Consider the following 27,513-nt stretch of genomic DNA (forward strand, 5'->3'; position numbering starts at 1 on the left):
AAACATGTCCATCTCTATTAGGCCGGACGGTATTTGGCATGGTCTGATAGTCATGCACTGTCTAGTCCCATAAGCCTGAGAAAGGATAAACAGAGGAAGGAAAAGGACTTTTACAACAAATGCTACAACAAACCGTAGCTGGCAAACTGAAAGTTTATAGTGGTAAAAAACAAAGTAAAGCAATAATAATAATAATAATAATAATAATAATAATAATAATAATGTAACAGAATATACAACATGGTGTGCATGTCTAAATGTTTAAAGTAATTAGCTTTAAAAATCATAATTTTAACTAATTTTCATAGTTGAGATCACTAAATAAATAAATAAATCAGCCAATAGTAGCAATGTAATGAGTATAAAACGTAACACACAAATCACGACCAGCACTTGCTGGATTCTATGATTTTCACAGAAGTTATGGGCCAACATGTGAACAAGATTTTGTTCAGCATGCTGAAGAGCTTGCTTTGGTGTCATGAACATGAAATAGACAAGCTCCTTTCTTACCTGAGCCTGCTTAATCCGAGTGTATACACACACACACAAGCTCACACACTCATGTGGACACTCACTGGCCGTTCATCCCTCTGTCCTCACACTCTCATCACACCTGCAGTGCGTGCTTACAGTGGGGACACAGTAAAGAGGAAGAGGAGGATGGGAAACCCCACCAGCAGCCTGTCCAGGAAATGGAAGAACAGTTTGGCCAGAGAGTCTTTAAGACATAGCCAAGTGAAACAAAGGTTTCTCAGAACAGATATAACTGTAGAATAGAGATAGACTCCCAGTGCATATGGCCATTTAAGGCTTAAATGTTGTGAACATGCAGTTTTTTAATGGAAAGGGTTCATGAGGTTTACTGATCATATTCTCTAAAACAGAAACTGACCCCAGCAGTGAAATCACCTGTTTTTCAGGAACAGTTTAGATCAGCTCTTTGGCAAGTGGCATGTCCGAGAGGGGCTTAAGCTGGCTGTCCATTCTCACTGTCCTGTGGTATTCCGGGAGTGTCAGTACTGGCCTTATCTTTATGCCAGTAAGCACTAACTTGCACTGCTTTCTCTGAGTTGCATAAGGAAAGCTTTGTGTATTGTAAACAGAAGTTGTTGAGTGAACTTTAGCCTTTCTCCTCAACTGTCCATGGACATCTCCAGCTCTGCATAACCTGGCACAAATTTAAACGTAGTTTGGTATTTCCTGGACGTTTGGACTCATTTTCAAAACATTTGTAACATGGTTTTAAGTTATTGCACTACTGGCCTCAGAATCCCTCTACAGATTATAGTTTATGTACAGCAACCTGTAACCATAAGTTTTGTTAAATTCACTGATGAGATTTAACCTAGCTTGTCATTTTGATCATTAGAAAATGTTCTTTTCCTAAGTAGTTGAAAAAAACAAACATTTCTACTGAGATTGAATCCACCTGAAGTCTGGATTGAACTAATAATCAGATCCTTATTAGCTTTAAAAAATAAACTTTAAAATAAGTACTTTAAAATAAACAAATAATTTAAAATAATTAGCTTTTAGTGGTAAAAAACAATTAAAGCCGGAATTGAAAATCACGCTGGACTTGAGTAATCAGTATGGTCAGAGAGCTCAGGGGTGGAGGTGACTCCTCACATCTGATCCTGGCTGAAGAGGATTTGGCCAGTCCTGATGGTCAGCCACACAGGTCTGGGGGTGCAGTGGCCTCGCCCCGTGATTGTCCGGCCTTTTTCCCAGACCCAAGGCCTAGGATGATTGCTTCTCAGATAAGCATTAAGTCTTTATCTATCCCGTTAGAGCGTCTGATTAGCCCACGTCACAGGTCAGTTTAAACCAGGTCCAGGACAGGAATAGAGCTCAGAGCTTGGAGAGGAGGGGTGGGGAGGCTAGAAGAGAGGCTGGCATTTGCTTGTGGGTAATCCCTCCTTAAATAGCCTCACAAGGCAAGCGAGGGCTGTGCAGTACGACTGTGTGAGAGGGAGGAACAGGAACTCTAGTGCATTCTCTTGTGCAATCCAAACACATTCCTTTACACAGGAGAGAGGAAACCCTCACCAAAGGAGATCCTGGAACTACTTGCATAGAGCATCAACTCAAGATCCAGGATGAACTTTGCTGCCCAGTTTTTCTATGCAAACTACAGGGGTGAGGGATCTCTACCACGGAGACGATTCAGTGACAGCGAGGAGTATGACCCCTTCTGGCAAAGGTGGGAAGAGTCTGAATCTCAAATTCCTAAAGAGCCTCTAAACCTCAAAGATACCGAGTGTCTCCTTGAGTCAACAGATAATGGTGACAGCTCAGATAATGCAGCTTCTGGATGTTCCTCTCAACCCACCACCTCCTCTAAAGACTTTGTAGTTGCTCAAACCCCTAGCCCTGCTGCTTTTCCTACCTCAGGTCATCCCAACCAGTCAACTGTGTCGTCCCAAAAACTGCCTAAATCTTGCAAGTTTGCTCCCTCCACAGTAGCCCTTTCCTCCCAAAAATCTTCCACTGTAGTGGACGAATTATCAATCAAAAAGCCTCAGCCCACTTCCTCCAACCTTCAGACTGGTTCCGACAGATCTGACAAATCCTGGAATGGTGCAACACAGTTGACAAAGAGGGCGTCTTCTCCTCAAGTATCTCCTTTTCCAAAGTCTAAACCTTCTTCTGGTCCTCCTCGTCCTTCTGTATCTGCAACTCAAGGTCCTCCATCTCTCCCCAGCCTCCCTCCATCCCTGCACCTGTTTAATGCTCCAGGGAGTAGGACCCTCCTGCCTGCATTCCACATGCTGATGTGCTTAATCCTCCGCCTGTTCCTCTCCTTCATCCTCCTGTTCCTGCCATGGTAAAAACACTGACTTATCTAAGCTAAAACAAGAACAATAGCACAGAAGATGGATAGTTAAAAGCAGTAATGCTGGAGTAATGTTTTAGGTTTAACCAGAGAAGAAGGAAACTGGAGAGAACAACAATGAATACAAAAGTTAGAGCATTGGAACAGTGCTGTGTCATAGACAAGGTGAGACTGCCAGGGCATTGAGAATGGGGTGAAAGGTCACCTCTGAGAATAAATCAGGACTGATGGGATATTATTAGAGCTTAGAAAGGCTGGGAACCAGTGCCAAACTGAGATCACATTGAAAAATTGGCAACAAATTCACTCCACCTGGTGGTTTGGTCTGCTGCTATTTGGAATGGATTAGTTCCTTAGAAGCGTTCATATTTATAAGCACAGAACCAAAGCACATTTGGTGATAACACTTGCAGTGAACCTTTCTTCATTATTCAACAGCCATGTGGTCTTTTTCTTTGGATGATTTCATGTTGGACCATATTGTCCACCTCGAAACCAGCAGTCTGGTTCATTCAGTCCGATCAGCTATTTTTTGTAGGCTATATATATGCTTTAATAAAGATGCACCAGCGTTGGTTATCTCTTATTTTGCAGAATACAGTTCAAAGACGACACAGAGGGGAAAGTTAATCTGCATAACACATGCTTACCCTCAGTCTTTGGCTTTGGTGATTCAGCCAAAGCATTTGGCAGGAATCAGTGATGGGATTCTCTTTTCTTCACATTGTCACCATAGATCACTTTCTCCAGGCTTATGTCTCTTGGCAGCCTTTCCCAAGATTAATCTAATCTCAGTTGAGCAATAAAGGTTGGACAGCAGAGCACACAATTAAGTTTAGATTTCCACCTCATTTAATTCTTTCCTAACTCTTTTTGTAAATGAAGGAAAACGCTGGTTTGTTTCTTTGTATTCTGATCAGGATCTATATGTTTCTAACAGTGAGGAGGAGCATTTGGGCGCCAGCAAAAAGAAATGCTCTACTCATGATGGTCAGTGCCACAAAGATGGCCCCATCAGCAATGGAACCCTTGCTCGTCGGCCCACCCTCATCTGTCCAGAGCGTCTCAGAGACTTTGGTGCTGAGGAGTACCTGAACGGGGATGTGAAGACCTTCGAGACCACAGTTATAGGAGGACCTGAGGTGCAACTAATGGCTCCTCCCAAACCTTCCATCAAGAGGAACAAGGAGTACAAGTCTGCACCTAAAGCTCCTGTGGAGTACCTCCGGTTTGAGGACATCAGTGCAGCATCATTAAAAATCCAGCAGGCGGGAATTCAGAAGACCCCTTGCACAGTACGTGAATCTAACCCAATTATTTTTGGGAACTGACCACTTGCTTCAGTCAGGGTCTGTACAAACAGTCTGACAACTTATTCTCCAGCCTAAAATTCTAAGGACTGGCCCAACATCAATATCCAAACAACAATCTCCCACCAGCCAGATTTTTATCTAAACACACAAGAGCAAGTGTAAATAGAAAGAGAAGCCAGCATCTGCTGCTTCAAAAATGTGCTGAAGTGTAAAATGTGATTTACTAAGGGCAAGAAACTAACATCAAAGCTCACATTACACAGTATTTTTCAGGAGAAGCAGGAGGAGGTTAGGCTCTGGTTATGTTTTTCTGGTTTTCTTCCTGGGCCTGAAACCAACATGCTGGTTGAGCAGGGTGGGTTTAGGAAGTATGAAAGCTATTCAGAGGGATAACACTAAGTAGTCAGACCTTCATCCAACATTGCTGCAGAGCAGACAAGTTATACTTTTGCATTTCAGTATTCCAGACTATCCAAACTGTATGGCATGGAGATTTATCTGAAGAAGGAGCACCTCCACTACACAGGCTCAGTGAAGGAGAGAGGAGTTCTATACCTGCTCTCTTCACTGAAACAGGTAACAGCTTTATTACTGTATTACTCAACACTCACCCTTTATTTAACCACCATTAGACCACGTACCAAATGTAATAAGGAGGAGACCTGGTAAAAATGGGAAGCACTTGAGTTAGGATTAGAATGCCTTTTAGTATAGATCATGTGCTTCTTGAAGAAAGACACCTTTAGATCATAATAACCAAAGTATATGGACAACTCTAACCAATAAGTTCAAACTGCGGCAGTTTTGTCACTACTGAAACACATTCTGTAATTAAGTAAACCTTTTTGTGTTTTAATAAAAACATTATGATTTTTTTCTGTGTACAACTGTTCAAAGATGTGTTTGCTTGTCCAGTACTGACTAGCATTTTTGAGTTATGCTCAAAATTAGCTAACATTTTCACCACTGAAGGAGTCACTACCGAAACATTTGGTAATAGGATTTTTTGCTAGTGAGAAAATGGAATGTTCAATCATTTATTTTAATAAAACGAGAGTAATTACAGTTTAGGGTCACTCAAAGCAAAAGGATTCTGGTCTAAAGTCCAAATCAGTTAAAAGTCTGAAATGCGTTTTGAACACTGACTGTGAATAAATTCAGTAGAATGATCCATTTACCAAAACAGGCCACTAGCAACGGTTGCCACAGTTTATATCCCTTGGTGAAGTTTTAATGATTAACACATAAAACAATTAGAGATGCACCAAAATTGTGGGCCAATTATGATATCTGATATTTTTACATATTTAACATTTTTATATATCTGCCAGTGCTGACACATAGACATTTATAAATTGTAGAAATTGGGCCTACATATACCTGGATTAGCATGATGGAGAAATACAACATTTGCTTGTAAAGGGTTACAAGTCTAGTAAAATGAACAAAATGCAGACATTTTAGTGTAGTAGCTCAGTGTCACCTTAATGTTCTGTGCTTCCAGAGTACAATACATACAGCACTAAATACTGGCTTAAAATATCAGTTAAATCTTAAAATTTGTCCCATAATTTTATTTGACCAGTTATCTTCTGATCCTGATATGATTCTGATTTTATCATGCATGCTTAGAAATAATTCAATTGTTTGCAGGCATTTTAATTCAGAGAACATAAATATTTAATTTAAGTAGTACATAAATCTGGGTCAGTAAGCAGTACATAAATGTGCTTTCAAATTTGTAAGAATTTTGGGAACAAATACTTTGGGAAGAAAAGCTTCTGTATGTTTTGTGTGTGGACGTGTGACAGGATCAGCAGAAGAAAGGTGTGATTGTGGCCACAGACTGTAACTTCTCCATGGCAGTGGCCTATCATGCAGTGGAGCTGAGGATTCCAGTCTTTGTTATTATGCCTGCGTACAGCTCTCCTCCTCGGCTGCGCATGTACCGCGACTATGGAGCAATGGTGATCTCCTACGGAAGCACAGCACGTGACTCTCAGAACCATGCCCGCCACCTGGCCAAAGAGAATGGCTACCTCTGCCTGGAGGAGTGAGTACCTCATCCAACTGCTCCATTCTGTGTACACACTGAAACCCAACACTTAGTGACCATTATGATGACCGCTTGCCTGTATCCCCATATGCCTCAATGGAATTCACTTATATCCAAATGAAATCAATGTACGCACTACACCCCAGACTCAAACACTCAAACAACCTCCTCAAAACTAAGACACACATGGACTAGATGTAATCAAAGTCTTAGCCTGGTATTTTTTTTTAGTTCCACAAAGACAGTGTTTTCTCAGGCTAAAGCATACATTAGCATTTTATCAGTGAATCATTTGCACTTCGTGCTTTACCTCTCTGGGGTTCATCCATGCATTAAAGCATCCGCCTCCATCTGTCCTCCTCTCTACCTTGCAGGGATGACAGTGCGGTGTATCTGGCAGGTCTGGGTACAGTAGGCATTGAGATCCATGAGCAGGTGCCCAAGCTGGACGCGGTCATTGTGCCTGCTGGGGGACAGTGCGGAGTGCTGGCTGGCACTGCGGCCGCCATCAAACACCTCAACCCTCGCATCTCGGTCATAGTATGTGTTAATGAGGCTCTAACAGCACTATGGATACATGCTTTTGTCAATATCTAGACAATTGAGACAAATCATACAGGAAAAGTCTAAGGCTAAAACACTGTAATAGATGCCACATAATGTTCAAAAGATGCCACATATTACATGTCTGGTGTATTTAGAACTTGGTTGCAAGCAAGCTCCTAGATTCATCAAAGGGGAATTCCACCGTTTTTAAAAAAAGAGTTTTGCATAATTCAATTGTTGAGAAGTAAACAAAGTCTTTCAGTATGTTTTGATGTGAAATAATAAATTGTCGAGAAACTGTAGAGGTTGTAGAGATTTTCTTACAATGGTGGTGATAGGAAGCAGGGGCTGTAATGTCTGCAACACAAATAAAACCTTTTTATTTAGTATCCATAACCATCAGTAAACCTAGTCAGAAGTCAAACTACAAAAAATGATAGTACTTTTTACAAGAGGCATCACAAAGCAGCTTTACAGAAACAAGTGTCTTCTGAGTTTTTATATGTAATGTTGATGATAGTGAAATAGCGGTCAGGCTGAAAAACCTTCTCTGGGCACTATTTTCCCTTACAACACCCTACATGAAACTCAAAACAAGTTTTAGGCCAAAACCCAATCTCAAAAATACTGTAAAACCATTTCTCAGGCAGCGTATTTGTAACTTCATGTAATAACTTTCTGTGAGGGAGCTTTTAAAGGCATTAAGCTCTTCAGCTGTCTGGTTCCAATCACCACCACTGTGAACAGTACTGATTTGCTAAGTTTCGGTAGAATGGAGCATTTCATATCAAACCACTCTGTATAACTTTGCATCTTAACCATTTAATTATACAGAAAATCAAAAAAATTGGTGGACACCTTTAACTCGTACTTATTACTTACTACTCGTATGTATTACTTAGTTACCATTTCAATTATATAAAGGTGTTATTACAGTACTGACTATATTCTAAAAATACCAAGAAGGCAATTGAGTTAAATACTCAGGTTCCTAGATGCACTGTCTGGAAGCTCTGGGAACATGATTATGTTTATATCATGTTTAATCTTCAGTAGAGAAGCCTTAATCATGTAGTAAACAGTCACCATACACAGTCTCTCAATGTTCTATAGTCAATAAAACTGCTGATTTTTTCTGATAGGGTGTTGAGCCAGAGGAGTTTCCACTTCTGCTTCAGTCCCTCAAAACAGACTCTCCTATCAAGGATCTCTACTCCACCCCGAATAAAAAACTCTATGGAGGTAGCGTTCATGTGTCTACATATAGCATCCACCCCCAGTTTATATCTCACTGACTAGTCATGTCGAGGGCCAAAGCTTGCTTTAAACATTCTCCTGTCTTCCTTATCCAGTTGTGATGGGCTGTTCCACATTTAGACACAGCTTTGACATGAGCTCTCGCCTTATTTCACAGATTTGGTGCAGCACACTTTGGGAACACACACTTTCCAGTTGGCCAAGAAAATGGTGGATAAAGTCATTTCTGTCAGGTATAAACCTCAATTTCGAGGTGTCAGAGCTCAAAAGTAATAACTTGCCAAACTTCAGGGGCATTAATATGCATTATCTGCTCCTTCATCTTTTGATCTGAACCATCAGGTCTTCAGCACCCATAATACTTTTCTAATCACATTAAAATGTCTGACAGATTTCTAGTTTGAAGTTTGAGGACCCTCACAAAGCTGTAGCTATACAGTTACAGACCTGTAACTCCAGTGCAAATGAAAGCTGAAGACTACTGATCCTTATCCATTGTTCTTACCACAGGGAGGAGGACTCTTTAGTGGCCATGCTGAGGTTTCAGGAGTACGAGCGCACCACTGTGGACACTGAAGGAGCCATGGGATTGGCAGCCATCTTGGCTGGCCAGCTGCCAGAGCTAAAGGGTAAAAGGTGAGCTGAACTCAACTCCCCTCACTTATTCCATTCACTAACATTACTGACTAAGATATTTAGGAGCCAGTCAATGAAAGTTAGTGTGTACAGGGGCAATATGCTAATGAGATGAGAGTTAACACTGTTATGATACGTCTGCTGGGAAACATTTAGCTGTCATGCTAGCAAGAAGGTTTTGTGTAGTACAGTGTAATAATACTAAACCAAGAGATTAAAATAATTTACGATAAGATAGGGAGTGTACCTATGTTCCTGGGTCTTACCTCAAAATACCTTACCACCCTGAAAGAACTAACATATGGTTTTTTTTATCTATTTTAGTAGATTTAAATCTATGTTAGCTAGAACTAGCTAACAATGCTGTCCAATGTTAGTAATATAATAGTGTGAAATTCAAACATAATATTGTGAAATTCAAAAACATTTAAATCTTAATGTCTGTTCTCTGAAATGTACAACAGCAGTGTGTTTTAATAAGGGAATTATTAGAGATTACTATATTGAGACATTATTTATTGAACATTTAAGATATGTACTTTTGAAAATAAACCAGAATTACAGATGTTAATCTTACTTTCATGTTGAAAACGTTATTGAGAAAACATGGCGCTGAAACATGATGAACACAGAGCATTTTCCCTGAAAGGTCAGTGTTTTTCTGAGAGTGTAATTGATATTAGCCGTAAACACATAATTGTATGTGTGTGAATTGTCCCATACAGGGTGGCAGTGTTAGTGGGCAGTGCTAACATGGAGCTGGACCTGGTGAGGCAGTGTGTGGACAGAGCCCTCGTGCTGGATGACCGTGTCAGCCGCTTCACTGTTCAGCTGGGAGACTGGCCAGGAGACATGGCTAAACTACTGGACATGCTGGCCCGGGAAGATGTGAGGTGAGTAGGAAAAGAGTTACAGGGCAAATGCTTGACTAGTGATAACAACACTTGATCATATCTGCAGTTAGTTTCTCCGTAAAGCAGGAAGGTGTTTAGAGACCCCCAACACCGGAACCACTCAGACACACTTGTACACAAATGAACAGGAAATGGGGGCTTGAAATCTTGAGGGGAAAAAAACGGAGCAGTTAAAATTATATGGACAAATATGATTTCCTGTAATAGTCTGAGTAGTTCTAGATTCTCCATCACTGGCATGCCAGTTTATTGTACCCCAGAGGGCTATTGGAAAATCATGAGCAGCATGAATTATACGCTGTACTGATATCCCCTTGGACATTATCCAAGGAGAAGGATAGCCTTTCTTTATGTTACACTCATAATCATGTCGTTGTTTCAGTCAGTCACTCATGCTCTAATGAGACAGCCTCTCTTCGTGTTTAAAACTCTATCAAAGCCTCCAGACAGCCAGATAAGCCATCTCTGCCTCACTGAGCAGAACATTGGACTTCAACATCTCCCTTTTTACATAAAAATACTTGCACATTATGGATCTATTAAACTATGATTATAATAATAGTTTCACATTGGAGGAGTGTATGCCCCAATGTACAGTTAATATGTTAGTTAGCTGTTTTGTTAGCATTGCTACTTCAGGGCCTGGTTATGGGTCCACCTGTTTGTACATTTTGTCTCATCACTGTCATGTGACAATGTGTCTGTTATTAAACTTATAAAACTTGGTCTTCATCTGAACTCCTGCAATGGCGTAGATAACTAATGCACTGCAAAAGGATGTACTATCTGTGTTTTGATCGATTTTGAATGATTATTCCAGCCTTCAAATCTTTGCCTTTAATACTCTCCTTTTCAGTCAACATAATACAAAGCATGTGGTTAATATTTGAAATATCTGAAAGAATCATTGGTTTTTATGGTGTATGCTCTTCAGTTTATGTAGTATGCTGCATGGCTTTCAATTAACCCCTTTTCACAATAGCCATACATGCATAAACAGCCATAAATCTCAATTGAACTGTGCATTTTTTCTTCAATGACATATTTGTATGATGGAAATGTGCATCATTTACAAAACTTTAAGCAGAACAGATTTCTGTTTTTTTTTTAGATGAGCGAGCCACATTTCTGAAAGTGTTTTTATCGTGTTTAAATGCTCTCGACATGGCTGTCTTTTTGGAGAGGTGTGAATTGTTTCCACCGTTGGGGGTTCTCACACTTTCCCTTTTCCACTGCTCGCTAGCAGGTCAACATTTCACAAACAGATAGCTAGCAGTGTCCTAGTTAAAGTGTTTAAAGAACTACATGGAAAAATATTTTATTTAACTGCATTAAAAATATCTGACTTGGCACTGGAATGGCCCGTAGGGGGCCTACAGAAAGAGGCTACACCCAAAAAAGCCAAAAGAAAAACCCCCAAAATGTTGTCCCCCAATGACTAATCTAACTATGCCACTGCTTCAACAACACTTTAAAAAATAGAAAAATACAACACAGAAATATTTTACTTTGAGTACATGAATGTAAAGAGGCTATTGATTATCTTTATCACACAGGGACTTGTAGATAAGCCATTTGTGTCCACCTCTCCTCTCTGACATTTGCACATTTCCTCTCTTCTCCTCAGGCTGCTGGACGTTTGCCACAGTCGGTACAGTGACAAAGCAGATCTCTTTAAAGCACAGGTGAGAAATCGTTTCCTGTGCGAACCCTCTAACTGTCTGGGTTGCGTAATGTAGATGTGATGTCTGTCACTTCTGTGCACTTATGTAATGCTGTGTGGAGCTTAAAGAGTCTATCACTCTATAGAGCTGCTCAGCAGACTCAGGTCCCGTCAAAGTTGGTGTTGGTTATATCTGTTGGCTCAGGTTTTGGTGTCATGTTTGAACAGGTTGAGTGTGTTGTGGAGACCAGGGATAAGACTCAGAACTGCCAGCTCCGCCGGACACTGGCTGACCGCTACCCCACACTGCGCTGGTTGGACCGGTGAACTCAGCAAGACTACTGCCACTATGATTATGCACACACATATGCACATACTTGTATAACATGCATGCCATCTACAGACGTAAACACATACAATCCAGACAAAACAAAGACACAAATGCACACACACAGCACAACATCCACACCCACTGACTCAGTGATAACATGAACTCTTTGCTGTAAGAAATTAATATCTATCAGTGTATGCTACACGTTTCAGTCGGATGAGTAGTAGTAAGTTTAGAAATGAGAAAAATTTGTTACATTTCCGCTGTGGATAAGAAATGAATTCAACACACTATTCAGGTACTATACTGCTAAAGATGTGTGAGCAGTCCGGGAGTTTAAATAATACAAATCATTTGATGTTCTATAAAATGTGTTATATTGTGTTTTACCAACCATTAAGCACATCAATCGCAGGCTTATTACACACTAAAGCTTATTATTCAGTAAATGCATGGACTTGCAATCTGGTTGAGCTGTTCTTAGGTTATTGAAGTGTGTAATAAAACTTTGGGCCCATCGGTGAGCCCTGGCCATTTAAGGAGTTCAGGTAAAATGGAAGTGTCATAATACTATTTGCCAGTAAATACTGATACATTGGACCACTAAAATTTGGTGATTTTTGACCACCTGTAAATACGTGTTTATAACATTGTATGTTTAATGTGGTACCTAGATGTATTTCAATTAAGATAATATACTGTTCTGTCCTGGAAGACTGTGTTCCCGAGTATTTCATCCACAATAATACACTTATAACTCTCATTCACTCCATGATGACCTCTTAATACTGTCTGAGATGAAGACCTGCTCGTGTGCTGATGCCCTACAACTCCCCCAACAGCTTCCATCACCTCTTATCATCCATTCCATTCATCATTCTAACAAACATGCTTTTTTGGCTCCCATCTGGGTGACTGAATGCCAGTTCTTAGGCGCATTACAGACTCAAATGGTCCATGTTAGGATCTTCTGCTGAGGGAGATGAGTGTGAAGATGGATGGATAGCTGAATGAAAGTGTTGCAGAGAGGATGACACGCTCTTGAGTGAGGACCGGAGAGAGTGCTGGGTGAGACAGGTGATTAAGGCTGGCTAATCCTTTAAGTCCATTAGTTAAGGTCATTCTCTCTCCTTCAGCCACATTGACACACAGTTATATCCACAAGCAAACACACAGGGTATGAAATGCCTTAAAACAGCCATGTAGACTCCTCAGTCCTGCAGTCTATTTACTGCTGAGTACAAGAGAACAGTAAATAGCAAAGAATGGAATGTCTTGGAATTTGTAACACATTAAGCTATGAGAAAATCTTACATTTGCTGGAATTAACTGGATACATGCTAAGAAATTTCTAAAACATTCTTGTGCTATGCGTTCTGAGATTTTTATGTTCTTGTGAACCAACAGTTGATGAAAGAAAGGTTAAATAAGACTCACATTCTTAACGCCTCTAGCAGAGGTAGGCAGCCTGTGGTTGAGGAATGCAGGAATTAAGTGCTCAGGCCTTTAGAGAAAAGACCAAGGTTAAGCTAAGAATTGGAGCAAATTCACTAAGAATGGCGTCAAAACTACAAGTTCCCGGCAGTGGTATGTTGCTCAGAGCAGGGCATGTGAGCATTTCATAACCACAGCCAAATTACTTCGCCTTACTACTGGAGAAAATAAGAAAGGTCTGAGATCAGCATTTGATTTATGTATCCCAATTGGATTTTATATCATTTTAACACAGGTACAAAATAGGTGGCCTAGATTAAAGGATGTACCCTAATATATGTGCTCCACATAGGTAACTCCAAATCTGCTTTCAGGCCTATTTAAAAATATTTTAGATTATCTACAGTTCAGCTGAATCACTGCCATGTCTGTGATGAGTGCACTTAAGATTCAGATGTAATTACATAGAACCATACTGTAAACAGCAGGGTTTAATTTGATTCAGATCAAAATGTGAAGTGTTTACAGACATACTGTATTAGAAATAAATAAAAAAACAAGTAGATTAATATGACAAGAGACAAAAGTTAAATCACTGCTTTATTTTTCAAAAAAAGAAAATTAAACCCCTTCACCTATGACAACATGTGAGTTGTGATTAATGGAACAGTTAAAACAAAATTCAAAAATCATTGCAGGTAAGGCAATACCATAAAACTGTTCATTTCTCCTAAAATTTCACAAAGAATTCTGTCTATTCTGTGTTGTTCCCTCATAAAATGTTTAAAGGCACTGCATCAGCATCCCAACCCTGGTCATGTAGGCACACCGCCCTGCTTTAAACACAGCCACTTCAACACAGTAAGGGATTGTTAATGAGCAGGGCATCGTAGTATTACGATGATCTTAACTGGTAGAGAGAGTGTTTAAAGTAATGCTCGCTCTACCATTTAACAAGAATCTTTGTGATATGATGCTTTTGGGAAGCCCAGCCCTGATTAGATCAGGTGTGCCTGTAGCAGAGAAAAAACTAAAATGCACAAGCCAGTGAGCCTACAGGACCAGGGTTTGGAGATACTGCGCTAAACAATTCAAAATGCTGTTAAATTATATTTTAAAAATATTGTTCTTTGCAAGGCCTGTTTAGTTTTACTCATTTATAAAATCTGAACACTGAAATCCTGTATTCACTGCACTGAAATAAATAACTGATATCTGCAATGACGTGTGCTGTGAAAAGATAAGGCCCTGACTGATTTTCTGCATTTCTGCATTTTTTTTTTCACAGTGATTAAACACACAATCATCAGGTATGGAAAAAGTAATTCCCTCCTCTGGTGACCCAAATCCAGTTATGGGGTAATTAAGGTCAGCTGTTAGAATCCTTTAGAACAATCAGATTTGGAGCAGCCTTGGCCAAAAGAAATTTAACCTACTTTGCAGAAGCTGGTGGAGCAACCAGTTACTGAGTATAGGGGGGGGGGCAGGAGGGAACTAGGTGTTCAATCACTTTCTTTTACAAATTCTGTTAATGATATCAGCATTAGATCTTTATTATTTGGTGGTTCAGACTGACATGTATGGTTTAGATGTAGGTTTTGATTAAGCTGGGTTGACCAGTTGATAGTCAGGGTGAAAAAACAGATGATCAGATGTAAGGCAGGTCATTTTTCACAGCACTACAGGTGATCATGATTGTGTTGATGTAGGTCTATCTACATATTTTGTAGCTGGTGATTTTTGCCACTGTACCTTTTCAAAATAACCTCTTTGAGCAGAAATATGCTTGGAACACAATGCTAACTGCCCAGCTCTGTCAGCTTCACCAGGCAGACACCCAAATGACACAAACACTGCCAAATCCCATCACTCAGTGAGAACAGGTCCAGTTTCACTCTCATCAGTTCCTGCCCACGGACAGTGTGGAGGACTACTGGGCCTTGACATTGAGCTGCAGAAGCAGTGTTCTAACTGGATGAGCTGCTCATGGCTAGTTCTGGCTGTTGACAATGGCAGCCATAGCTGTTGTCCATTAGTGGAGAAGTCCTACTGAGAGCTTACTGAAATATTAAAGGTTCCCCATACACTAGGCTAGGAGGCACATAATATTAATTCTCCGGCCTTAGATTATAACCTCTTACACAGTAAGGGCCTGTATGGGGGTCCACACTTTCCCTCAATCCCTCACTCTCACTACTACATAACTTACATTCCAGTTTCATAGCAGTCAATGAATAATTCATAGTACTTGATATGTCTTATGATTAATGAATAATAAGGTGCAGTGTAAGGGGTTAAACACAATCAAATTCCAGCTTCTGAAGAGCATGTGCAAAACTGCATATTATGAGTTGCTACTGCTAAGGCTTCTCCCATAATGGACAATAATGCAAATTGTCTTTAGAAGGGGAATTCAAATGATTTATCAAAATGTATGCATAGTTGGATGGCTAATTTGTAAACAAAGCCATTCAGAATGGTTTGGCATGAAATGCTTCGTTTGAGAAAAACTTGCCAAATCAGAATTGTTTGAGCATTTGATGCCTCCAAAAGCTACTTTACAGAAATGTATTACAAGAAATGATTAGAAACATGCTGCCTGATGCCTGAGACATTGTTTTACAATAGTTTTAAGACAAAGTTTTGGCCAAAGACACATTTTTAAAAGCCATTCATGGCAGAGAGGCATACACAGTGCATTGTAAGGCAAAATAGCCCCCTAAAAAACCTGTTTGAACCTCAGATTTACCACTATTTTTTACATATTAAAACATTTCACTGCAAGGTTGACTGGTGGTTGCTATCACCACCACTGTAAAGAAATCTAAGTTGGTGAATTTCTCTACAATAAACCATTTCACATCAAACCATTCTGAATGACAACCATAGAATTATTTAAAAGCCTTTGTTAATGGAGTACTAAAATTGGCCTTTGTGTTGCAGCAATTCAGGTTGGGTCATTAAGGCTTTCTCTAGTGAAATGTATAGAAAAGGTCCCTCTTAGCAGCTACAGCCATATGAGAGGTAGTGTTATTGGGGTGTGTAGTCCTATTTCACAGAGGTCACTTGTGATAGTTTTGTATAACAGCACCTGCTAAATGTAAATGTAATTGCACATCAGCATAATCTGTTGTGGAATGTGATTCTGCTCTGTGTGAATATGTAGAAGTGTTTTGTTAAAAAGATCTACCTAGTCTTGCCTCCCTCACTGAAAAACGCAGTTTCTGTTCATAGTAATCTGTGTCTGCAGCTACTCATTGCTGTTTGGCACGGCGGTCAGGCTTGTATTTGAGAAGCAAACCCAGAGAAGCAAAGCCAAACAATACTGTCTGAGCGAACCACAGGAGACGAGTGGACAGGCTGTCAATGCCTTTATCACTGCAGAGAGAGAAAAAGAAACACGCACACACACACAGGCACGAAGAAATGGTTAGAATTACATTGACGTGAAAGAGCTACAGCACCAGTAGAAAATATAGCGCTCTACTGCCCCCCTGTGGCAGAGTATGAGAAAAACCTCTACAGCTCCTGCTGTCCGTGTAATTTTACAAAACCTAAACAGGTTACCAGAACTCAGTGCCCATCACATATCATTGCAAACATAACTTTTTGTTTTTCATTTTTAATATTTGACACAATTTGAAACTACCCGGTGCACTTTATATCATGTGAACATTTCATGACAAATTGACCATTATGACCAACAGTAGCAAAATTACTTACAATCTTACATTAAGGTATATTATAATACGGATAGTTTCGGTCCTAAAATCTGATTTGCTGAGCCGCGGTCGAGGCCGTTGCAAAATCCACGATATACGCACGTCTATGACCGCCTCACAACAACTGAACTCTGTATTACTGCGCAACAGCATGAAAAAAATCCTTGCACTGTTAATGGGACAATCTTTGACTCTCATGCTGCTCACATGGACCACCGAGTATACTGATGCAGTAAGAACCCGTCTTTGTTTGAACTGAGGGGCTGGCAATTTAAGTTCTTGGCTAACTAGAACTAGGCTGGTCAGCTAGCTAACAGGCTAAAAGATAGCAAACAGCCTTAATATCACAGGCTTGAATTAAAGTACTTACGGTATGATTAACTGTAAAACGGCAGTATAAAAGTAAAAAAATGTAACTTGAATGGATTACATGTTTTAAATGTCGGTTTCAGTCAGAAGTAGTGTCAAACCCAGGCTGAATCCCAAACGGCTCCATATTCCCTAAATAGTGTGCTATGAAAGTTTAGAAATTCTAGCCTTTACAGTCAAATGGTGCATCATTTATCGAGTATGGATGTGACTGAGTCCCAAAAGACTATTTTTTAGCTATATTTTGCACGGTTGGGGTGCAGCATCCAGTGTTTAAATTTCAACGTAGTGCACTGTGTAGCGAGCAGGGAGCCATTTGAGATTCAGGCCCGGCGAGCAGAGGGCGCCACTGTATTGATGCTAAATAAGACTTGTGGTGGTAATTTGGTGACCGAAAAAGTACTTAGAAAGCTAAGGTTTTCGCATTAAACAGTACTGACTTATCGTATTTTCATATGTTATACAACAAAAAGTTTAAAAATGCACGAAATAACATGATGTTCTATGTTGGCCGCCGTTTTATAAAAACAATAAGCCACGAGAGGCTGTGAGTCAGTGTGATTTTATCACAGGGAAGGGAGTTTTAGAACACCCTTCCTGTGATAAAATCGCAGTAACGCACGTCCTCTTTTGGCTTATTGCTTTATTAAAGTTAAGAATGTTTTTCTTCTTCAATAAAGTTATCATTTGTATTAATGTTACAAAAGTGTGAAGATGTTCCTTTATAACCAAGAGCCCTTTTTCCTACCTGCATACTTTCAGTGCTACCAAGGCTTCAAAGCTGTGGATGGCCCAAGCACACCACCATCTGAAACACACACCACCATGACACATATCATTACAGCCTTCACATACAACAGGCCTGCTGATTAACTACATCACACATACAGAACAGAGACTCACCCCTTGTACATGATGCTGTAATGTTCATTCACGAGATGCTTTGAAAGAGCACCAAGCGGACCCAGACTATCATATGGTACCTGATGTGGCCAGAAGACCACCCACTGGAAAACAAAATATAATGAGATTATCAAATGTTATCGTACTAGACTGGAGAATCACTGGCATCATTTGTGTTGGAGAAAAAAGGTAATTAAAGCACCTACAGTGCCCTTCACAAATATTGCCACCTCTGGTAAACATGAGCAAAACAGCCCTATAAAAAACACTTTTTACTGCTAATCCTTTTGATATTTCATTCAAAATATTAACAAAAATGTAACCTTTATTTCAAGCACAATGATTAAAAAAAACCTAAATCTTTTTAGAAAATAAATATTGTTCTCAAATCTGTGTGAGCAAGTTGTTGGAACTCCTTTATTTAATACTTTGTGTTGCCTCCCTTTGCAAAAATAACAGCTCTGATTCTTCTTCTATAATGTTTAATGAGACTAGAGAACACATGGCAAATGATCTGAGACTATTCCATCCTACAGAACCTCTCCACATCCTTCAGATTCCGAGGTCCACACGATGGACTTTCCTTTCATCCCACAGGTTATCTGTGGGGTGTAGGTCAGGGGACTGGGGTGGCCATAGTAAAACCTTAATTCTGTGGCCAGTGAGCCATTTTTGGTCCATACTTCACAGTGGGGATGAGGTACTTTTCTGCATGGCTATCTTTGTGTCCATACTAAACTCACCTCTGGTGTTTGTTGCCAAAAATCTCTATTTTAGTCTCATCTGAACATAGAACACACAGTTCCAGTAATGCCTGGCAAACCGTAGGAGCTTGAGTTTGTTGGTCCTTGACGGCAGAGGCTTTCTTCTAGCAACTTGTGGTTATATAGGTGGTGTTCAATTGTAGTTTGGGAGACGTTGCGACCCCAAGACCTAAATAATGTCTGCAATTCCCCATCTTTGATCCATGTAGATTCTTTGTCAAACCACCCTCCCCATTGTGCGTGGGATCAGTACAGACATACGTCCTCTTCCCGGAAGATTCTTAACATCTCCAGTTGTTTTAAGCTCCTTACTTTGTGCTCTGATAGTGGAAGCGGGGCATTTTCAACTGTTTGCTATTTTCTTGCAGCCATTTCCTGATTTGTGCAGCTCAACAACCTTTTGTTGTGCATCACTGCTGTTTTCTCAGCTCTTTCTCATGGTAATGGATGACTGAGGGAATTTGGCCTTTGTTTCATCTCATATATATTCCCCTGTGAATCAGGAAGTCGTGACTGACCATTTATGTGTTCCTAATCACTCAGGTGAACTTTAAAACATGAAAGATGAGTAGGAATACACTTTAGACTAGTTAGATCTCACTTTTAAGAATTTCTAGGGATGCCAACAATTGTGGCACACACACAATTAATAAAAATATTTTTTTTTCATGACAAGATTTAGTTTTTGTTTCTATCATTATACCTTAAATAAAGGTTAGATTTTTGCTAATATTTTGAATTAAAGTTTAAAAAGAATAAGTCATCAAGAATATTTTTTCAGCTCCTTTTGCTCATGGTTACCAGTGGTGCTAATATTTGTGAAAGGCACTGTATATACATAGATACATACATTAGAGACTAGTTAGATACAAGTCAAGTGGAGGAGGTTGCAATAACCCACACTGTAGCACGATATCTCACAGCCATGCAAGAAAGTAATAAAAATGAACCCAATAAAAAAGTGCATAGTTGTGTAGCTTATAAAAGTTTCCTCAAATTACATTTGGATTACAATGTGTTTGTCTTTACCAACTACCAATATTAGTATAGTACAGAGTGGTTTAGTATAACTGGTATGGTAGAGTGAAAGGTACAGCACAGGTGATGTGGTACAGTGTATGGTGTAGTTTTTTTTTTTTTTAATAAATGCACTTTTGACAGCTTACCTAGCTATTTGTAAGCAATGCTCTCTCTCTCTCTCTCTCTCTCTCTCACACACACACACACACACACAGACACGAACCCACATACCAAAAGCACTATTCAGCTGTTGGCCTGAGGGCCCACGGTTCACTGGCTATTCTTTACTAAGGCAGTCATTCAAGCTCTTTGTTTTCAGTCAGTTAGCCAGAGTATCTCATTACTAGCACCATACACATAAGTAATGCATGGCCCGTGAGTGGATCCTGCCTGAATACCTGTTACCACACTTCGACTTTGAACCTGCCTTTCTATCAGCTGCTACATGATGAACGAAGGTCCGCCAAACAAATCACCTCGTAACTCCACACACTTTAGCTCAGACCATTTTACCTTTGCTCCAGCTAGCGGCCTCACCCACTCACAGTTAAGACAGTCTGACAGGGCTCGCTACTCATGATGACTGGGCATGTCAGAAACATGCAGAGAAACTAACGCTACTTTAAAATAGACTAGAACTCATTTGAGAGTATTCCGGTGTATCTTTAACTTAAGCTACCTGTAGAAATCAGAACTAATGCTAAATGTAGCTAAGTAGGTACCAGATGAGCACACAAGCTATGACACGCAAGCAAAAAAAAAAGAAAAAAAACCAAAACAAAACACCACTATCTAAGTAGATATGTGAGCACTGAATACTGAGTATCTGAGTATTTTGGAAAACGTTTCTTTGCCCCAGCGAGCGTTTACATTGGTAAGAGCAACTTACTGTATAGTAACTCATCGACAGCGTTACAGTTACTATCCAGAACAGACTTGATCTCCTGAAATAAGCATGTCCATCACTTTTAGCCATCCTGCCCGCTTCAGCTCACTGCCCGCCTGAACTCGCTGTGTTGAGTGCAGAAATGTACTCAGAGCTACTGTACACACAGCAGGCGAATTCCAGCTTTCATAATAAAAGTCTTCAAACTGTGTATCCAGCGTCTCATCGGTAGAGAGGGGGTTGGGTATGCAAATCGATTTAGCGTTTAATACACAATTATTTATATTAACAATTCAATGTAAACAACTTAGTAGTACTAATAAAAGCATGACAGGTAAAAAATCGAGGCGAATTCCCTTTCATAATAAAAGTCTTCATGCTGTAGCCAGTGTCTAATCGGTGGGCAAATCGGTTTAGCGTTTAAAACACAATTATTTATTTTAAAAATTCAATGTAAAAAAAAGTTATTAGTACTAATAAAACATGACAGATTAAAAAAAAGCGAGGCGAATTCCCTTTCATAATAAAAGTCTTCACTATGTAGCCAGTGTGTCATTGGTAGGCAAAACGGTTATCGTTTAGAAGAATTATTTATTAGAAATCGATGTCAACAAGTTATTAGTACTAATAAAAAAAATCGAATTGTAACGTGAAGAATAAATTATGCAATTACATTATAATTATTTGTTTCAATTGATTTATGTCTAATAGTGAAAATTGTTACAAATTTAGTTCTCACAGTAAAAGTTTGCACATGTAACAATTCGTTCATTCAAACAAGTAATAATTACAATTTCCAACATGTCAAATTTCACTTTTTTAGTGTTTCTAAAATCTTCATAAAATGAAAAGCTAAAATTGCTTGTTTTAAATGGCTCATTACAGTATTACACAATCATTTATGATGCTTCAAAAGATCTACACAGGATTCTCTTGATCACTGGTGTTAAGGCAGTTTAAGTCCACTTAAACTAAACTACAAGGTTTTGAATCTCTTTGAATCAGTGAGTTCACTTACCAAAAACTCAGTGATTCAGTTTTGCAGACTAAGGCTGCTGGCTGCTCACCTGCTTTCTAAACAATAACTGAAGTAAAAACCCAACATAGGTTTGAATCCCAAAAGCCTCTACTACCCTTCTTTAAAAAATATCATTAATACAATAAAACAAATAGCATTAAACAGTATTCCACAAACAAGAAAAAGTATAAATCAGTAGAATATCCATTTTTTATTACAAAATGTTCTGTACATTTGCTGTTACATGAAGATCCCCAAAGACAAAAGGAAAAAAAATACAAATGAAACAAAAGCTCACAAAAGCTCACACAACAACTTCAAATGTCTCACAACAAAAGAACCAGTGCTCATTCTGTTTCTCACACTGTTTTATAATAACTGTAAATCAAACCTCTAAAAATATATGAAACAAACAAGTCCTGTGAAAGATTTCACATTTTCTATAGGAGAAGCCAGAGTGTAGGAGATACAGCGTTTGGCTTGAAGAACACCCTTCACAACTTCATGCCACCAATGTGGAACTGAGCACTGTTTACAAACTGTGAAGCCGCATTAACATCTCCAAGAAGAGAGACGTCGACGCGAAGCTGATATAAATAAATGTGTCTACAATACCATCCCAAAATACAGCATGAAAAATTTCCCTTCTTACGAAAAGGCTTAAGGGCAACATGTGTGAGCTGCAGCATGGAGATACTTTGTCATTTGGTAAGATGAGAAGTCAACATGAAAAACTCACAACAGCCTTCCAATATGGACTGTCCAATGAGCCTAATGGGTCCAAACCTCCACCCAGACCGGTGGACTGGTTTGAAAACAAGTGACTGAGGTACGATGCCAGTGTATCTAAATGGGTACCAACACTTTTAAAGGAGAAGGGCCAGGCAGTCACTTCAGCAGTTAATTATCTTGAATTACAGTTCCTGACGTCTTAAAATGGTGTTTGCATTGTGAATTCATGATGAAGTAGATGAGAGGGATTAACAGTCGACTGAGCCCTTTTCAGCAAAACTGGACAGAAGGTGACTCTAAAATGAAAAGTTCAAGTTCTATTTTCAAAATGAAATGTGCTAAGAATCAGTTTGAAAGGCCAGCAAAGCTTTTAGTGTTTCATTAAAAGGGTGCCCAACCTTTTAGGCAATTTAGTCCTGAAGTGGCATCAAACAGTTTACAGTCTGAATCAACAAAATAGAACAATAGGACTATACCCATTTCATAATCGCCTCAGTTCTGAGTGTTGTTAGCACTTAAACTAGTAGAACGCAGTGTTTTAACTGAGCCTGCTACAGCACAGTTACTGTCCAGTGCCTGACAGGCACTCCGGTAGGCAATATTGTGCCTGGGAAATACAGTAAAGGTAGTGAGAAGTGTTTCAAACTAAAGGATAGAAAGAAAAGTTACAAGTGGCATTTTTAATCCTCTTTCTCTTTTTTGCTTCTACTTTTGAGTTGACAGTAATGTCAGTGAAATAAAAGAGAAACAACCTTGACTAAAAAATCCCTCACTCTTATTCTCCATGATCATATAGAAATCAATAAAATATATATTTATATTACATTAATTTACACAGTTTGTAAATAACTGATTTTTTCATAAGCGAAATACAAAACAAAACAGCATCTTATAAAACAACTACAGTACATGCCATTGCACTATCGGCTAATATAATAATAATAAAAAAATATGTACATTTCCAACTGTCCTTTAATCTGATTTTCTTCAAGCCTCAACTCATTAATAATCACTCTTCCTCACTGTGTTCTTCCCCAGTATGGCTCATGCCAAGGCAATGTTTCCTATTCAGACCCATAATCGCATCCACACAGAAATACTGACAAAGTAATGCATCTTTGGCCAAAGTGAGAGGCTGCAGAATCTGCAACAGCTAGCTAACACTGTTTTCCTTTTCCCTTTTATGCAACTAACACTCATACACGTGCACGCGCACCCACATACACACACAAACACACAGGTAACATGCAAAAACGCATGTCAGAATTGGAGTCTATATCCTACAAATTGCAGCACACACAGCAGAACTGAGAAGGCCAAGTTTCTCTCAATTCATCATTGTCCTTATGAGGTCAAGACACACATTTACAGTAGAAACTGTACAATCACATACACTCATATGGCAGAAAAGGATGAAATGCTTCAAAATGGAACAAGGCATCAATAAATAGTGACGTAAGTCCCTGGTGACCCTTCAGAACCGAGGACACCCGTCAATCACTCTTGGTGTTCTGTGTGGCGTCTAGGTTCACCACCTGAAGCTCTGTCAAATTACTGCTGCTGCCGCTGGACTGTTGACCAATCACCATCTGTTAAACAACAATGAAACGTTAGCAGTGAGTCAATCCATCAGCCCTTAAAAATCATTTATTTTAGCTCACAGCAACATTAGCATGCCACTCCAATGCTCCTTTTTGTATGTAGCCAGAGACTAAGACCAAACCATATCATCAAACTGTGTTCATCAATAACGTAGGCAGTACACACATTCACACGTGATATCTTACAGCTTTGCTGTCCAAGTGTGCCTAATAAAAATAATAATAAAAATAATTGAGGAGAATCTTTCAGGGCAAACATTTCCCCTTTTTTTTTGGTGATGATGCTTTGGGGATTGTGTAGAGTAAAAGACACTATATCGACATCACATGATTCCACTTTAAATGCTTTAAGGCTTTGGAAAGCATCCTTGGTAAAAGGAAAGAAGGCCTTCCAAAGTCAAAGTGCTAGTACATGCAGTGTTCTTGAGATTTTTGAACAAAGCAAAGAGAAAGCCCAGACTCCCCCCTGCAGTGAGTTAGTAGAGTCAGTGGCATGCTGGTTGCAGAGAGAATATTAAGAGTTTCACTTGTAAAGTGGAGATCTTGCCGTACTGGGTGTAGCTGCACTGCTGAAACCGGGATCTGAACCGTGCCAGGGGGCGCTGTGAGGAACACCTGAGGAACAGCACCTAAGGACACACACACACACACACACACACACACACACACACACACACACACACATTAAAGTGAGATACTACAGATGAGCCGTGTAATTTTTCAAAATAAGTGAGATCACAATAAATTCTTGCCAGTTGAATTTTACAGAACAGAATCAAATTGTACTGAAATTATTTGATTAGTTGATCAAGAAAATGCACTTATTTTATTGTAAACCGTTCTGTAGTATAGAATCTAGCATAAATGTGGCCATAAGCATCATATTGGGAAATTCTTCTATAAAATCCTTCAGAATATGGTAAAATTTCACAAATTCAGGTAATCTAGAAGTTGAGATTTTTAGTACTATAAATGTAGAAGAAAAGTGGATTTTAAGAAAAACAATTTTAAGAAACAGAACTCCATTACCAAGCGGTCTCTGACATCATACACCATTTGTGTTAATGTTGTCATTTGCAGAAAGGAAACAGACATATTTGAATTAGACATACCATGTTAAGTTATGAATGGTTTTGCCTTCTCCTAAAAAGATACTGTTTTCTAGATATTTCCTTCGATGACATTTTCTTCGAACAGCAACATTTAATGTGACATTTAATATAGTGGCTGGAAACTCTGTAAATAAAGCCTGGACCTTTCATCTTTCTCTTGAGTAAAAAGGCACTGTATAACTGTACGTTTGTGTATGTGTGCTCACTCACCTGTATCCTGGGCCTGTGCATGGGACACCTGCATGGCAGAGGCGCCCTGAGAGAAAGCGCTGAGCACAGCCAGGCCGCCGTCGGCCAGCGTGGGGGCCGAGGCATACATGAGCGTGTGGGGGCTGGGGTACATCATGTGACCTGCTACTGAGGTGGGCACTGACGACGTTACAATGGTTGCTGGGAGACTGACCGTGGCTAGAGCAGAAATAGTGTGAGATGGGAGTGAGATTAATACAATGAGATGAGATAGACAGTGTGAGAAATACAGGAAAAGAGCAAGTGAGAGAGAGAGAGAGAGAGAGAGAGAGAGAGAGAGAGAGAGAGAGAGAGAGAGAGAGAGAGAGAGAGAGACCAAAAGAAGAAAGCCAAAGAAGTAAGCAGTTGCACCTCCTTGCACTTTTAATCTTTAGGCTCAAGGTGGCAGTGTTGGACAGAGAAAAGTCCAAATTATGCCTTAAACTTGCACTCTTACCTAAATCTTTATACAACGTCTCACATTGCTTATCCATACAGTGTAGCTTTATGTTTAGAAAAAAAATAATAAAAAAAAATAAGAATTTAAAAAAATAAAACGCTGCTACATTTAATTACTCTCAGTTACATGACTGTGCCAAACAGATGTATGTATGTAGTGTACCTGTGGAGGCAGTGCTGGTCTGGGAGATCTCTGGGCTACTGCTGTCGTTGCTGACAGAGGTGGACTGAGTGCCGGGCTGCACCTGGATGGCTTGGAGCTGTTGGGGCATCCCTCCTCCTAAAAGACATAGCATAAAGGGTACCAGAAAAAGTACCTTAATAAGAATTGTAATTTGCTCAAAAAGGTAAAAAAAAGTCTTTATCAGTTCAAATTCACATATTTTAGACGAGCATTTACTCAACAAAAAGGCTTGTTACAGCCAATAGTGTTCAGAAGATTCTCAAAATAGGAATTATATAGACATATAGTACATATACGTACATTATATTTAGTATGTTAACTCTCTAAATTACATACTATGAAATTTACATTTTGGAAACAAAAGGATAAATTCTGTCAAAAGGTACAGATTAGAGACTTTCCTGCATTTTTATACTGCATTTGTAAAGAGAAGAGCAAATATTTTATTGTGGATTTAAATTGGATGAAAAACTATTGTTTTGTGCACATTTTTGCATTACATTTTTGCCATGGTCAAAGTACAAACCTGTCATTGCAGAAAATCAACATGTAAGAATATAATTAACTATACAATAATTATATAAGTATAATTACATGCAAATAATTGAGCCCACCCGTCTAAAGAAAAAAAAAAACATTAACCACTGCACCACTTATTTTGGATTATCAGTTATTTGGTTTTCTATTTTATTTTGCACAACGTTTTGCATGAGAAAGCCGATCTATGCTTAATTTACGTTTAAGTGGCCCATTTATTTTAAATACAGGGCATCAAGCAATGCCATACAATGTCATATGTTACAAAAATACACACATCACATACTGCTTTTCAAGGGCTCAATCATGTAATCTGAATTAAACATATATATGCTTTTAAGGTTGCACCAGATGTCAGTGCACACTGAAGATGCACGCAGACCCTGACCTGTGAGAGAGACTGCAGCAGCAGGGAGGCGAAACACAGCTTGCTGGCCTTGTGGGGTCTGGGTGGCTGGAGCAGTGGCAGCGGTCAGGGTCTGGCCCTGCTGGCCCTGAAGAGCCAGAGAATGCTGCTGCAGCTGCCCTAGGGGAATGGTGGGTGTCCCAGGGGGGAAAGGAGTGCCTGCTGGGAAGGATGGGGGCACAGATTGGAGGGTGCATGAGTCATCAAGAGAAGACAAAAGACAATAAATTCACATTCAATCAGGTCATTACTGTTTTATAAGGTCTATGCTACTTTACACTGACCCCTTGAAGCACAGTGTAATATATATGCAATATGCAAGTTATGTAGCGATGAGAGTGAAGAACTGAAGTGTTGTCCCACATACAGAGCTTTAAGGTTTAAGGGGTCAAAAGTACTGTTTTTTTTTTCCTCCATACTGAGAGGCAAGAAACAGGTAAAGAAAGAAAGAAGAGTAGAGAAAGGTTCACTGAGGAACAGATGAAAAGAGATCCTGCCAAGTAATTATAGGGGTTAAGGAGGAAATGGCAGAGCAGTGAAGGAGGCAAAGCAAAACACAGAATAAAAAAAGTAAGGGTGAACT

General features: G+C 39.5%; 3 protein-coding genes across 5 annotated transcripts in view; 1 reads left to right on the top strand and 2 right to left on the bottom strand.

Annotated features, from left to right (window-relative positions):
* Nucleotides 1-1,911: 1,911 nt before the first annotated feature.
* On the top strand, nt 1,912-11,551 carry LOC118810651 (L-threonine ammonia-lyase). Its single transcript, XM_036574593.1, has 11 exons — nt 1,912-2,206; nt 3,780-4,134; nt 4,612-4,728; nt 5,964-6,205; nt 6,583-6,748; nt 7,897-7,996; nt 8,169-8,244; nt 8,522-8,647; nt 9,373-9,540; nt 11,189-11,246; nt 11,453-11,551. The coding sequence occupies exons 1-11, from the start codon at nt 2,103-2,105 to the stop codon at nt 11,549-11,551; spliced, it is 1,611 nt and encodes a 536-aa protein (XP_036430486.1). The 5' UTR covers nt 1,912-2,102.
* Nucleotides 11,552-13,576: 2,025 nt separating this feature from the next.
* On the bottom strand, nt 13,577-20,816 carry tmem254 (transmembrane protein 254). The gene is made up of 4 exons (XM_036574594.1): nt 20,657-20,816; nt 17,984-18,087; nt 17,829-17,888; nt 13,577-16,367 (listed from the first exon to the last, which is right to left on the bottom strand). The coding sequence occupies exons 1-4, from the start codon at nt 20,741-20,743 to the stop codon at nt 16,244-16,246; spliced, it is 375 nt and encodes a 124-aa protein (XP_036430487.1). The 5' UTR covers nt 20,744-20,816; the 3' UTR covers nt 13,577-16,243.
* A 1,037-nt stretch (nt 20,817-21,853) lies between these two features.
* Nucleotides 21,854-27,513, bottom strand: part of srfb (serum response factor b) — a 30,762-nt gene continuing 25,102 nt past the window's right edge. Inside the window, exons 4-8 of one of the 3 annotated variants that reach the window (XM_036574595.1) lie at nt 26,913-27,092; nt 25,967-26,083; nt 25,327-25,524; nt 24,557-24,633; nt 21,854-23,992 (exon numbers count right to left, since the gene is read on the bottom strand). In XM_036574595.1, coding sequence (XP_036430488.1) covers nt 23,897-23,992; nt 24,557-24,633; nt 25,327-25,524; nt 25,967-26,083; nt 26,913-27,092 — 668 coding nt within the window. In that variant the 3' untranslated portion in view covers nt 21,854-23,896. Of the gene's footprint in view, nt 23,993-24,531; nt 24,634-25,326; nt 25,525-25,966; nt 26,084-26,912; nt 27,093-27,513 lie in introns of all 3 variants that reach the window. The other 2 variants (XM_036574597.1, XM_036574596.1) reach the window with 2 other exon arrangements.

Source organism: Colossoma macropomum, unplaced genomic scaffold (assembly GCF_904425465.1).
Source record: "Colossoma macropomum unplaced genomic scaffold, Colossoma_macropomum, whole genome shotgun sequence".
Classification (NCBI taxonomy): domain Eukaryota; kingdom Metazoa; phylum Chordata; class Actinopteri; order Characiformes; family Serrasalmidae; genus Colossoma; species Colossoma macropomum.